The sequence below is a fragment of the Vombatus ursinus genome, unplaced genomic scaffold (genome assembly GCF_900497805.2).
Source record: "Vombatus ursinus unplaced genomic scaffold, bare-nosed wombat genome assembly UNPS02014825.1, whole genome shotgun sequence".
NCBI classification, from domain to species: domain Eukaryota; kingdom Metazoa; phylum Chordata; class Mammalia; order Diprotodontia; family Vombatidae; genus Vombatus; species Vombatus ursinus.
The window spans coordinates 8,407,799-8,422,483 of record NW_020954603.1 but is presented as its reverse complement, the minus strand read 5'-3'; the positions used below and the strand labels follow the sequence as shown (position 1 = coordinate 8,422,483).

Sequence of the window (14,685 nt, the reverse complement as noted above, 5' to 3'; positions counted from 1 at the left end):
GAAAACAGCCAGTCTGGAGATGGCATGTCTTGTGTGAGGAACAAGGAGGCCAGTGTCACTGGATCAAAGAGGACATGGCGGGGGAGGAAGGGGTAAGAAGACTGGAAAGGCAGCACGGGGCCAGCCAGGGTTTTGAGTGCTGAAGAGAGGATTTTTATTTGATCCTGGAGGTGATAGGGAGCCATTGGAGATCCAGGAGGGGATGGGGGGTGACATGGTCAAACGTGGACCTGAGGAAGATCCCTTTGACAGCTGAATGGAGAATGGTTGGAGAGGGAGAGATATGTCAAGGAGACCAATCAACAGGCTATAGCAAAAACCCAGGTGTGAGGTGATAGGAGCCTGCAAGCAGCTGGTGGCAACATCAGAGGAGAGAAGGGGCTGGATGAGAGCTGTTCGAAGGTACAATTGACCTGACTTGGCAACAGATTGGATATGGGGGGGGGATGAGGAGTCAAGGATGGCACCTGGGTTATGAACTGGGGTGACTAGGAGGATGATGGTGCTGTGACATTAACAAGGAAGTGTAAAGGGGGGAAACAGTGGAATGAGCTCCGTTTTGGACATGCTGAGTTCAGGATGTCTGCGGACATCCAGTTTGAGTTAAGTGGTTGGAAACAGGAGGAGCCTGGAGAGGGATCAGGGCTGGCTGAGTAGAGCTGAGTGTCGTTAGCCCAGAGATGGCTGTTGATGGGAGCTGATGAGACCAAAGAGGTCTGGGACAGAGCCCTGAGGGACACGCAGATGTGACCTGAATGAAGACAGCGAGGCAGACCTAAAATAGCTTTCAGTCAGATGCAGAGAACACAGACCTGCAGCTCTTCCTCACAGAGCATGTAAATGCAGAGAGAAAATCAGATCCTGACGTCATCATCCCTGGGCAGGGGGGTTACTGAAGTTCCTTGTTTGGAGAACTCCCCTTTCCCAAAGGGGTCAGGGATGGGGTCAGCTCTCAGGGCACGCCCAGGCCTCCCCTCCTGCCAGGGTCCTTGCCTCCTGCTGTGTTCTCAGCGTTTTCTTCTTGTTCTTCTCTTGGTGGAGACACCAAAGAGCTCGTTCACCTCCCCGCACAATCCATCTCTCTCGAACTGTTCCCACAACAGGGGCGTGTCATCCTCTGCTTCCCCTCTCACCCCAGCCCCTCACTTGGAACAAGAGGCCCAGACTCTTCCGATTTCCCTAGCAAGAGACCAAGAGGGCCAAGATGATGGCTTGACCCCCTGCCTCTCTTTTCTTCGAAGCATCCTGATGCCTTATGTCCTGGGAGGGTGCGAGTGTTTGGTGCTGGGTCACTGGTACTTCAGGGCTTGGGTTTCTGAAGCTCCAACGCCATCTGGCCTGATCTCAGAGAGGACAGCCGGGGTCCTTCCTTCTCACCACCAGTGACCTCAGCCCTCGAGGCTCTTCCTGTGGATTCATGTCATCTGGTGTTTTCCTTTTGCAGCCTCATTGAATTCCCGGCCCCAGGCTCTCCGGACCTGTCCAGCGAGCAGCTCTTTGTGGAAAAGAGGGAGAGCCAGAACGTGATGCCCCAGGTGTCTGCCATCGCCCCCTACTCGAAGGGTTTTGCGTGTTCAGCGGGACTGGGCAGAGTCCTGCTCTACGAGAGGATGGAGGACAAGGATCAGTATCGGGAGAGTAGGGAGATCCGGGTGAGGAAGGGCCCCCTGTCCGTGTACTCTTTAAGATTCCTTGGGAGAGGAGGGAGAAGGACAGCCCCCAGGATCCGCACTGGGAGTTAGATTTGGATCCAGTGAGCCTCCAAGGAGAGACGGTGGCAGAAGGAGTGTCTGCGAGAGACTGTGGAGACCAGGGAGTATGGCAGCTCCCTCCAGGACCGCTGCGGCCTAGACGTCCTCCTGGGTTCTTGAAGGCCACATCTGGAAGGTTCTACCAAGCTGGGTCCCTCAGAAGAGGGTGTGCCTGTACTTGAAGGCCAAAGGAGGACAGATCCTCCGTAAGCATTGATTAAGTGCCTACTGTGTGCTAAGTTCTGGGGGCAGTTTCTGCCTTCAGAGAGCTTACGTCCTACTGGGAGGTAAACACACTCACATAAGAAGTAAAAATAGAACAGATACCAGATGGATAGAAGGAGAGTGCAAGGAGACCAACTGAGCCTATGCCCATCCCAGGAGCTCGATCTGGAGGCAATGGGATTCTGAGAGAACCTACCAGAAAGGTGGCAGGGGGCAGAGGAGGGCACCCCACTGCAGCACCTTCTGACAGGCATCACCTGGGAGCAGCCCAGGGAGAGAGGAGAAGCCTGTGCTGGAGTGCGGCTGGGACAGCGCCATCCATTCCCCTACTCCGCCCTTGTCAGGGGAGGCAGCCGGTCCTTCCGTGGCAGCCATTCCAGACATCCTCATCTCCTTCCCGGCCTCCCAGCCGAGAGCTTCATCATCCAATTGAAGGCCACCCTCTCCATAGTCACCAGATCTGACGGCCTCCTCTGGATCCTCAGCCTTCTCAGCCACAGCAACCCTTGACAAGTAGATCACCCTCCCCTCCCAGACGCTTTCTCCTCTCTGTTCTGATGTCCCTCTTCCCTCCTGCCTGGATCTTCATCAACCCTGTGGGTTGCCCCCAAGGGTCTGGTCTGGGCCTCACTTACCGCTGGGCTCTTCAGCTCCCACGGATTCAGCTATCACGTCCGCCCACATGCCTTGTCACCTCTCTGCAGCCTTTGATGCTGCTGACCGCCCTTTGTGCCTGGACCTTCTCTCCTCTAGGGTTCTGTGACACTGCTCTTTCCTGGTTCTCCTCCTCCCTGCCTGACCACTCACTCCTTCACCTCCCCTATGCTGGATCTTCATCCAGGCCTCTCTCTCTCCCTTTGGGTGTGCCTCAGTTCAGGGCCCACTTCTCTTTTCCCTATACTCTCTTACTTGGGAAGAGCTTCTATGTATCTTCTCTATGCGGATGACTCCCAGAACCATATCTCCAGCCCTGGTCTCTCTGCCGAGCTCCAGTACCATGTCACCAGCTGCCATTTGGACAGTTAACACTGAATACCATGTAGACAACTCAAACTCAGCCTGCTCAAAACACAATTCATCTTTCTCACTTGTTTTTAATATTTTAATTAATATCTTTTAAAAATATTTTTGTTTTAACTCAGTAATCTTCACACAAAATAAAAATTTCCATATATAGAATAGAACAGAAGACTGCAGATCTGTACAACTTGGTAGGTTTCAAAGCTGTCCTGCCTCTCTGTGCTTCCTGGCCTCCCTTCTGTTCCCTTCTCTGATTTTTTGAAAAGGTTCCCCAATGACTATTTTTCCTTTTTTTCCCCCTTTTTAATTTTTGCTTCCCTATTTGTTTCGATCTTTGCCCCCTGCACAAAGAACAAAGCCCTTGTAACAAATGTGCACAGTCAAGAAAAACAAATCCCCTCTCTGGCTGTACCTCCCAATGTGAGTTTTCTTCTGCAGCTTGAGTCCATCACCTCTGTGAAGGGCTGGGGAACGAGCTTCCTCATCAGGCCTCTGGAATCACTCCATGGTCAGTGCACTGGTCAGAGTTCTCAGCTCTTTCAGAGTTCTTTTTCCTTGTCTGTTGTTACTGTGTAACTTGTCATGGTTCTTCTCACTTGATTCTGCTTTAGTCTATACGGGTTTCCCGGGTTTCTCCAAAACCATCTATTTGGTCCCTTATATGTTTCATTACATTCATATGCCACAGTTTCTTTAGCCATCTCCCAGTAGATGGACGATGCACAGCTTAGTGACCTGTGGTGCATCATTCCAAGTTGCTTTCCAGAATGGATAGGACAGTTCACACCTCTCCTAATAGTCCGTTAAGTGATCTGTTTTCCCACAGTCTCTCCAGCATTAGTCATATTCCTCTGTCCACTTTGCACATCTGATGGGTCTGAGGTGGTATTTCAGAGTTGCTTTAATTTACATTTTCCTTACTATTTAGTGATTTGGAACATTTATCAATTGGGTAATGATTCTTATTCTTATAAATTTGAATCAGTATCATCTACATCTTGGAAATGAGACCCTTATCAGAGGACATTGTTTCAGTTAACTGCTTCCCTTCTAATTTTAATTATATTGGTTTTGTTTATACAAAATCTTTTAAGTTTTATGTCGTCAAAATTGTCCATTTTTTTTCTTTTGTGATACTCTCTCTTTTTGGTCACGAACTCTTCTCTTATCCATAGATAGGAAAGGCGCTTGATTTCTCCCTTGCTCCTCTAATTTGTTTATAATGTCTCCCTTCGTATCTAACGCATCCATTTGGAGCTTTTCTTGATAGATGATGAAACACGTTAGTCTCTACCTAATTTCTGCCAATTCTCCCAGCTGCTTTTATTAAATAGTGAGTCCTTACTCCAGCTCCTGAGTTTATCAAGCATTAGGTAACTGTTTATTTGCTTTTTTATGATCTGTAATATTCCACTGATCAACCACTCTATTTTTTTAACTAGGACCAAATAATTTTGATGATTAATGCTTCATAGTATAGTTTGAGATCTGCTACTGATAGACCCTCTTCTTTCCCACTTTTGTTTTTCATTCTTTCCCTTGACATTCTTAACCTTTTGTTCTTCCAAATAAATTTCATTATTTTTTTTCTAGCTCTACGAAATAGTACTTTAGTACCTTGATTGGCTCAACACTGAAAAAGTACGTTAGTTTATGTAGTAATTTTATTATATTGGCCTAACTTAATAATAAGCAATTAATATTTTTACAATTATTTTGATCTGTTTTTATTTCTCTAGCTTTCGTTTTGTACTTATACTCATGTAGTTCCCATATGTGTCTTGGTAGATAGAGTCTCTAGTATTTTATTTCTGTCATTAATTTTAATGGAATTTCTATCTCTTCCTACTAGGTTTTTGTTAATTTACAGAAATGTTAGTGATTTATGAGAGTTTGTTTTATATTTTGCATTTGTGCTGAATGTATTAGTTGTTTCAGGTAATTTTTAGTTGATTCTTTTGGCTTCTCTACATTCACCATCATAGCATCTGCAGAAAAGCAATAGTTCTATTTCTTCTTTGCCTGTGTTTATTCATTTGATTTCTTTTTCTTCTCTTATTGCTAGAGTGAGCATTTCTAGCACTGTGTTAAATTGTAGTGATAGTAATGAGCATCCATCCTTGCTTTACCCTTATTTTTCATGGAATTTTCTATTATTTCTATATTTAATCTTGGTTTTAGATATATGCTAGTTACCCGATTAAGGAAAAATCCATTTATTCCTATGCTTTCTAGTGTTTTTAACAGAAATAAGTATTAGATTTTGTCAAAATCTTCTCAACATTTATGTACATAATGTGTCTTTTGTTACTTTTCTTATTAACATAATCTATTGTATTTATGATAAATTTTCCTTTTATTAAACCAAACCTGCATTTTTAGTAAAGATTCAGTAAGTAAGGTAAAGATTTAGTAAAGATTTGTGTATAATATTTTTAATATGATATTTTTGCCTCTTTGCTAAGATTTTATTTAAATTTTTCACATCAGTGTTCATTAGGGATATTGGTCTACAGTTTTCTTTCTGTGCTTTGTTTCTCCCTGATTTAGGTATCAGGATCCTATTTGTATCATAGAAGGGGCTTGGAAGATTTCCTTATTTTCCTATTTTGTCTAACAGTTTAGGTAGTATTAAAATTAATTATTCTTTAAACATTTGATAGTCCTAGAAGTTTTTTTTTTCTTTAGGAATTCACTAATAGCTTGTGAAATTTCTTTTTCTGCTTTGGTTATTTAAGTAATCTGTTTCTTCTTCTGTTAATCTGGGTATTTTATATTTTTTGCAAACATTCATCCATTTCATCTGAGTTATCATGTTGTCATGTTATCATAGTTGAGCAAAATAGCTAGTGATAGTTTCCTTCATAATTTTCTTCAATATTGAGAATTCTTTTTTATTTTTGGTATGAAGAATTTGGTTTTCCTGTCTTTTTTAAAATTAAACTAGCTGTTTTATTTGTTTTCCCCAAGAAAAACTGTTTCTAGATTTATTTGTCTATTCAATGAAGCATTTTCTTTTCAACTTTGTTACTGTTTTCTTTGATTTTTCAGAATTTGTATTTTAGTGTTTAGTTGGAGGTTTTTGATTTGTTGCTTTTCTAGTTATGTTTTTTAGCTGTGTGCTCAAAGTCTCTTTTATTGATGAAAGGATTTAAAGATACAGAGTTTCCACTAAGAATTTCTTTAGCTACATCCCAGACATTTTGTTTTATATCTGATTGTTGTCATTTTCATTGATGAAATTTTCTGTTGTACCTATGATTTGTTCTTTGACACACCAATTCTTTAGAATTAAGTTATTTAGGCCCCAATTGATTTTTTTATTCGTTCTTCAGAGGCCCTTTACTGAGTATAAATTTCACTGTATTGTGGTCAGTAAACAATATGCTTTTCTGCATTTGTGAGGTTTTTATGATCCATCATCAGTTTTTGTAAAGGTGCCATGTATAGGTGAGAAATATGCTTCTTTCTCTTCCCATTCTGAAGTTCTATTCAAGTCCTTAAATTCTTTCTTCTTTATCTTTTTATTAGATTTGTCTAATTCCAGATGGATGGCATGTACATGGATTGGATTTGGGGTTAGAAAGAGTGCATTGAGGTATCCCACAGTTAGAGGGCTTTTTTTCTTTTTTTTAATTAATTTTTTAATCAGCAAAAATCCTCTTTTCTCTCCCACCCACCCAGCCCCATCTTTATAAAAAAAGAAAAAATGAAACCCCTGTTACAAATATGTATAGTTAAGCAAAACAAATTTCCAGGTTGACTCATCAAATAGGCTTTCATCCTGCAGTTTGAGTCTTCTGCCCTTCAGTTGGGCAATGGGTAGCATGGTGATGGGTAGTGGGTTTCATCATGGAACCTCTAGAATCATGGTTGGTCATTATGCTGATCAGAGTTACCCAGCCTTTCTGTTGATCATCTCCAGTCTATTCCGTATATATCTTGTTTGGATAAACTTGTTTGCTTATTGTCTTCCCCATTATTGTGGGAGCCCCTCGAGGGCAGGGACCGTCTTTCACCTTTTTTTGTATCCCCAGTGCTTAGCACAGTGCCTGGCACACAGTAGGCACTTAATAAATGCTTGTCTACTGACCGATTGACCATCTCTGTGTGTAGCTGTGGTGGTGGGAAGGGGTAGATCACAGGAAATGATTAAGCTGAGGAATTGGAAGGTTAGAGTACTTTAGGGAGTACCAATACGTCTGTTAAAGTTGGTGAGGAAAGGCTATGAGCCAGGCACTGAACTCTTGGACAGTGTCCTGGAGGTCTGTAGACAACAGCTCCCCGAATCTTGATTAAATGATAGACGTGGGGATTGAAAAGAACAGGAGGGAATGGTCAGGCGGAGTAATTTCAGCACTTAATGAGATGTGTGGGTGTGCTTGGGGGGTAGAGATACAGGTCTGGGGGTGGTAGATTAACTGAGAGGCCAGACTGAGAAGGCGCCAAAGGAGACTTGGAAGTCCTCAATCACAAGAGCAGCAATGTGATAACCCAGGGGAACATGGTAGCTGTCTTCAAGAAAGGCAGGGCAGCCCCAGAGCCTAAAACATGGGTGGTGAGAGTCCCTCTGTCCTCTGCCCTGGTCAGTCTGTATCTCTGGGGTTGTATTCCGTTCTAGGGAACTCAGGGTTTTTTTTCCTGTCTTGTTTTTGTTTTCTTCAGGATATTAGGGGATACCCCAGTAAGAATTCAGCAAAAGCTGAAGGTCTGTAGTGCCTGAAAGACAAGATAGTGTAAGGCAAAGGAGAGAGCCTTTAGGTGGAAAACAGATTTTACTCCCCTTAGAAAGGATGGAAAACTCGAATTCTTTGGTTCCCTGTGAACAAGCCTGCAATACAGTGAACTTGCCCTTCAGACCTTGTTCCTATATTAGATTCCTCAGGAGTATTGGAGTTGAAACTGACTCACTCTTCACCCATTGCCCCAGGACAATGCAGAATGCTTTCTTGTGGCCGAGGGGATTTGAGTCAAGATTTGGTTTATAGGAGAGGCACACCTTTCCCCTTCTGGCTGGAGCTGAGCCTCTGAGGGAGTCCAAGGGAAAAGGCTTCTGCCTATCCTAAGCTAAAGGTCATTTCCCTAGCTGAAAGAGCTTTGTAGCATTCCAGATGAAAAGGGCACAGAAAAGGGCTCCCGCTGAATGAATGCACAGTACCCCCAAGCCGAGCCAGTGGCCAAACGTGGAAAAGTACCAAAGATGTCTTTTGAAGAGTGAGCCCAGGAGACTGTCCAGCAGAGGCGCCATGTGCTGAGAAGGGCCAGCTATTGTGCAACCTGCCCACTCTGGTGACAGATGCCTGACAGTGGAGCCGCCCCTGGCCAGCAGCAGTGTGGCCTGCTTGGCACAGTCCAGGAGCCGCCGAGCATGGTGGTGAGGAGGCAGTGCAGTCAGTGAGTGACCTGTTCCACTGCACCCTAGCAAGCGCATCAGCCAAGCTGCCACTCCAGAGGACGCACCGTGCCCTGCAAAGAGCCAGCCCTGCTGAACAGTATAGCAACTAGTTGAGAAGGTCTTTTGTGAAGCCTCTCTGAAGAAAGAAAGGATGTTGAGGCCCGCAGCCCCAGGGGTGTGCGTTTCCTTGGACACATATTCCCTACATGTGTGTCTCCCTCTCAGTGTATTTGAGGTTCGTGCCCACTCTTTCCCCCACCCTTCTGGACTCAGTATGTGTCTGTAGTAGAGTACACCCCTGGTTGGGGAGGAAAGGCTTTGTGACTACTGTCACTATGCACTTGAGTAAATGCCTTTGTAAATGATCAGAGTCTGTCGGCTGATGGTCAGGGCTCGTAAGCCAGCATTTAGGAGGAGAACCACCCATGGGGTTACCCCTTGATCCCTGTAGTAGGAACAACCACCCCTGAAGACCGCACCTGCCGACGGAGGCGTGAATGAATGATCAAACCCAAGGGGATGTCACAAGGATGTTGATCAGTTCTGGTTGAGGGCGGCTGGAGGAGAGCCGTCAGAACAGGAAAGGGCCCAAAGTCTGTGATTTCTAAGAAAGGCTTTCAGAGTGTGGGGATGGAGCCTGGAGAAGAGCACCCTTGGGGAAGCCTGGCAGCTGTCTTCAGGTACTGAAGTTTTGTTGTACAAAGGACGTAGCTTGGCTCCAGAGGGCCCTGGGGGCAGTCCAAGCTCGATATCATTAAGCCCTTCTCAGGCCGGGCTCCATCCCCAGGGAGTGTTGGCTGCTTCTGGAGGGAGCAGGTTCCCCATTGCCTGAGGTCTTCCACCACTGGCCAGCTGACCTTTTGTCAAGTGTGTTATTGAAAAGAGAATTCTCGTTCAGGTGTGAGTTCAACTGGATGGCCGCTGACGTTACAAGGGCCGTGGGGCCCTTGGCAGTATTGTGATCGTCTGAATTTTTATGATATACGGAAGACAGGGAAGGGACAGAGTGTTGAGCTGACAGCGGCATGGAGCCTGCACTGGGTTAGGAGTGACAGTTTTGAATACAGTGGATGTGGTCACGTTATGGTCATGAGTCCCAGGGGTTTGAAAGTGATCCTCCAGGTATTGGGGTGCCATTTGGTGTCCTTGGCCGTCAAGTAAGGGGCTGTAGTGGAGTCTCACCTTATGGGTCAGAAGGTCGACGTAATTACCTCAGAGCAAAGGCCTTTATTTACTGAAGCAATGTAGCATGAACTGTAGTAACCAAACAACCCCCTGCCCCGCACCTGGGGCGCACTCTCCCACATAGTACACATGGCAGCGGTGGGGAGAAGGGCACCCACTTGGGCATTCTATGTGGCCGCCAGGGCTCCAGGTCCCGAGAACCCGTTCTCTTCTCAAGACAGACTCACTGCCCTGCTGCCCCCTTGGCCCCCAGCGTCTCCAGTGGGCAGGTTGTTGCTCAGCTTAGCTCCCTGGCCTTCTCGCTCCTCTCTCCTTCTGCAGAGGTGGGGGACTAGGAGTGTGGCGCTGAGTGCTTTCCCTCCCTTTTCTTTATTACAGGGGATGTCTCTATGGGCAGGGGTTGGGTTTTGTTGGTTTGTTTGTTTGCTTTTCTGGGAGGCAATCGGGGTTAAGTGACTGGCCCAGGGTCACACAGCTACTGAGTGTCTGAGGCTGCATTTGAACTCAGGTCCTCCTGACTCTATCCAATGCGCACCTAGCCACCCCAGGGGATGCGTTTTTTAACTAAAGGTAATGTAACAGCAAAAATTATCAATAAAAATTTAGAGAAGAGAAATGACCTCTTCAGACACGATTGGTTGGTTGGTTTTTCACCAGTGCCAGTGACTTCAGTGAGATTCCCCCCAAGGACATTTTCAGAGAAAGTCTCCCAAAAGTGATTTCTCCAAGAATCCCACCAGGAAATGGGAAAGCTCCCTCTCCTCAGAGCAGTGACATTCAGTCCTGCGTCATCTGCAGGAGAGGAGGAGCTTTTCTGAGGTGTCCTTAGCCCTCCCCAGGCCTGAGTGGGCCCAGCTGAAGCTACCAGGACGATCAGTGAGAACAGGCTGAGGAAATAACTTGTCAACCGTGTGGCATGTTGGTCCCTGCCGTTATCCCGCGGCACAGAGAGTGCGGTGCTGGCCTAGGAGACAAGAAGATTTGAATTCCAATCTCACTTCTGACACTTATTAGCTGTGGGGCCCTTGGCAGATCATGCCCCCTCACTCAGCCTCAGTCTCCTCATCTGTAAAATGGGAGGAATAATAAGAGCTGTGGTTCAGGTAAAATGAGAAAATGCCTTTAAAGCCCCTGCAGAATGTAAAACACTAGCGCTGACTGAGGTCTCCTCCTTCCCCGTGGGTCTGGTTGGCCCTGCAGATTCCCCTGGACCAGCACAGCAATGACCCGAGCCAGTCCGACAAGCAGGAGATCCTCTGTATGTGCTTCAGCCCTTCAGAGGAGACATTGATCGTCAGCACCAACAAAAATCAGCTCTACGGCATCACCATGTCCCTGACGGAGATCAGCAAGGTGAGGGAGGAGGGCCTGGGCTCGGGGCGGTCGTATCCCGCCTCCCCTGCTCTCCGCCAACACGACCAGCCTTGGGCAAGGCCTGGCCTCAGTTTCCCTGTCTGTAAAATGAGGAGGTTCAGACTAGACAACCTCCAAAGCCCCTTCCAGCTCAGAATCCTAGAGTGTGGGGACTCTGTGAAAAGGAAGCATACTCACCAGTTTCCCAAGTAATTCCTATATGGTCAAGTGTCTATATCGCTTCTACACATACAGATGTCCCAATTGATGAGCACTTATTAAGCACCTGTGGTGTACCAGGTACTGGGACATGAAAAGGAACTTAAAGCATTCTCAGATGTTCCAAGGTCCAATATGAAGCAGCTCCTCCATGTGCCGGTGTCCCTCGTGTGTCCATTCCTCCACATACCACTGCCTCTATGATGTGTTTGGTAGCAGAAAGCCCAGGAGACTGTGGCCTGGACTTCCATTTTCTCAGCCCTATTTCCCCCAGGGTAATTTCTTCAGGCTTCCTGGCCTGTCCCACCTGGGGTACTACAGGGGGAGCTGGGCAGGTGCCCACCTGTGAATCCTTGTGTGATTTCCCCAGGGGGAGCCTGCCCACTTTGAGTTTCTCATGTTCCCGCTGCACTCTGCGTCCATCACGGGGCTGGCCACCTGCATCCGCAAGCCCCTCGTTGCTACATGTTCCCTGGACCGATCGGTGCGCATCTGGAACTATGAGACCAAGTAAGAGAGAAAAAAACCTGAGAATATGATGTTTGCCTCACTGTCGTCCTGCCCGGATTATTTGGGCTGTTCCACCTCACCATATGTCCAGCAGCCCTCTGTGCCAGGCAGTGGCCACAAGGCAGCCTGGCACCTCGTGATACCTCACTTTGAGCCCTGCCTTTGGCACACGCTGGCTGAGTGACCTTCACTTCTCAGGGCCCCAGGGCCCCGGGGCCTCTGAAACCATCCATCAGAGGAGGTGTGGTTAGGCACTGGATGAAGGCATGCCCACACCAACGCAATCCCAAGTCCCGGTCAAGAAATAAGGTCAAGCCCAGGGATATAGAGACTAAAACCAAGAATCCCTGCCCTCAGGGAGCATCTCTTCTGTTAGGGGTGTGGGAGAGGTGGACCCTTTAGCAAGGGCTCTTTTAAGCATTGGAGCTGCCAGCGTGGGGGGCCATGCTTTGGAGGAGAGCGGCGGAGAGCCCCTTCCCCTTGTGTCCGCAGTAATCTGGAGCTGTACGAGGAGTACCAGGAGGAGGCCTACACAATCTCTCTTCACCCCTCTGGGCACTTCACTGTGGTCGGCTTTGCTGACAAGCTGCGCATCATGAATCTGCTCATTAATGACATCCGGGCATTCAAGGAATTCCCCATCCGGGGGTGCCGAGAGGTGAGAGCTGCCAGGAGAGCCAGAGCAAGGCCAGGCATCCTGGGAAGTGCAGGGTCTTCCTGAGGGGGCGTCCAGCCTCTGCTCGAAGACCCCCGGGGATGGAGAGCTCACTGTCTCCTATGACCCAATGCATCCATTTCCCTGGAGACAGCTGTGCTTGCTAGGGGTATTTCCTTTCCATGACTAAAGCTCAGCCCTGTGCGATACTGTTTGGGACTCATTTCTTCTGTCTGCCCAAGTTAAATGATAGTCACTTCTCTGTCCCTTCATTGGTCTTCACACAAATCTTCTCCACCACGCTTCCCCCTGCCTCTTATTCCTGGATTTCCTCCCATGACTCACCTTCTTAATGTCCAATGTGCCCGACGCCCATCCTGCCCCTTTAATTGAAGGCATGACCGTCCAGAGATCTGTAGGACCAGAACAGAGGCCAGAGTGAACAGCCTGACTCCCACTCACTGACGGAAGGTCTTCCAGCCTCTCTTACGGCCCCCCAAAGTGGACTGTAAGCCAGTAACATCCCCAGGACTCCTTGGGAGAACCAGCCCCAGGCATGGAGTCAAGGAGGCCCTGACCAGGAGTTGGGAACAAGTGAGGGAATCTGCAAAGCTGTGCCTGGGGGCTGGTGGGCGCAGATGAGGCAGTGAGGGGAGCATTGTTCACCACAGACTGCCCTCCCCGGCCAGCCTGGCGGGCGAAACGTGCGCTGCAGTCAGTCCACCTGCCCCCAGCCCTGATGGTAGTTATCGCCGGACTTCAAAGACCTGGAGCTGTCTGCAGGCCCTCACTGGTGCTCACACGTCTCTCTCACCCCAACCACTCTGTAGTGTGCCTTTAGTAATGGAGGTCACCTGTTTGCTGCTGTCAACGGGAACGTGATCCACATCTACACCTCGACCAGCCTGGAGAACATCACTAACCTGAAGGGACACACAGGCAAGGTGAGTGCAGCCAGGTGCAGAGGGGAGCCGCCCAGCAGTCCAGCCAGTATAGGCCCTAGGGATCTCCCCCACCCCATACCTGTGTGCACGTGTGCACATGCCCTCCTGAGTGGGCCCAGCATGGGCTACCAGGTGACGAGAGTGACTCACTGAGTCAGAGGAAGCCTCAGAGGCTGATACCTGAGCACAAATCCCTCCATAATACCCATGACCAGTGGGTGTCCAGCCCCTGCTTGGAGACTTCCAGGGCCGGGCACTTCCCCATCTCCCTTTTATTGAGCTCCTGCTATGTGCCAGGCCCCTTTCCAAAGGCTGGGGATATAAAGAGAGGCAAAAGACAGTCCCTGCCCCGCAGAGACAACATGCAAGTAGGTTGTAGACAGGATAAACAGGCAAAAAGGCATTAGAATTAAGAGGAGTTGAGAAAGGCTTCCTGTGGAACGTGGGTGGAGATGGTCCTGTGGTCCTTGACTCTGATTAAAGCCACATCTAGGTTACTGACTGGCCACGGCTCTGGGCGCCAGTTAGGAAGGAGAAGGAAGGCTACCCAGGGGGCAAGGGGCCACGAGTCCATGCCAAGTGGAGATTGGGTGAAGGCCCTGGGGACGTGGAGCATGAGAAGCAAACGCTTGTCCCACCTGACCCCAGCGAGCAGAACCTGCAGCGGTGGGGCGGGGACTTTGGGGAAGCCCAGTTTAGCTTAGGTGTCAGGAAAAACTTCCCACAACAAAAACGTTTACACAAGGGATGGCTTTCTGGGATGGAAACGGATAGGGATTTGAAGAAAAATCTAGACAAAGTTTAAAAAGTTATCAATTAAAATATATTTGGGAGAAAGTTTGCATCTGTCAATGAAAACTGTGCAAACACTTCTGTACATTTCATTTACTATCTCAGCACCATAGTCTTCCCTCTTCAATAGTTTCATCAGCGAGACTGGGGGAGGAGGGAAATCAGATGGTCAGAGGTCTAACCAACTCTACACATACACATGCACGCACACACACGCACACACAAGCACTTTTAATACCTCACCAAGGATGCCCCTGATGCGTGTGCCCTAAACGTTCAGGTTTTATGTTCCTTTGTTTGCCTTTCAACGGTATTGATCAGGCCTGAGATTTTCCCCACACACACACTTTTGGTATCTCCCTTTCTCTCAGATATGTTATGAACGAAGCCCTCGGTGACCTCACAGTTCTCTCTATGCTGGGCCTAGACCAGCAACTCTTGCTGTTTTTTCTTTATTGTGTTTCCAGACGCCTCCACAAACACTTCCTCCACTGGGCCACTCCCAGTCCTAAGGCCATAATTTCTCTGCCCTTGATGGAGAAGGAAGAGGCCACATTGCAGAACTTTTATTTGTTGTTTCCCTTCTGTTTTCATCCATAAATGTCTGGGGGTGACTTTCCCTTTGGCAGTCTCAGC

At 47.9% G+C, this 14,685-nt stretch overlaps 1 protein-coding gene across 3 annotated transcripts in view; it reads left to right on the top strand.

Annotated features, from left to right (window-relative positions):
- CFAP57 (cilia and flagella associated protein 57) overlaps window positions 1-14,685 on the top strand; it is a 59,123-nt gene that overhangs the window by 12,211 nt on the left and 32,227 nt on the right. For all 3 annotated transcript variants that reach the window (XM_027838135.1, XM_027838136.1, XM_027838137.1), the window contains exons 5-9: window positions 1,445-1,652; window positions 10,777-10,929; window positions 11,519-11,658; window positions 12,151-12,316; window positions 13,144-13,257. In XM_027838135.1, the coding sequence (XP_027693936.1) occupies window positions 1,445-1,652; window positions 10,777-10,929; window positions 11,519-11,658; window positions 12,151-12,316; window positions 13,144-13,257 (781 nt within the window). The remainder of the gene's footprint in view (window positions 1-1,444; window positions 1,653-10,776; window positions 10,930-11,518; window positions 11,659-12,150; window positions 12,317-13,143; window positions 13,258-14,685) is intronic.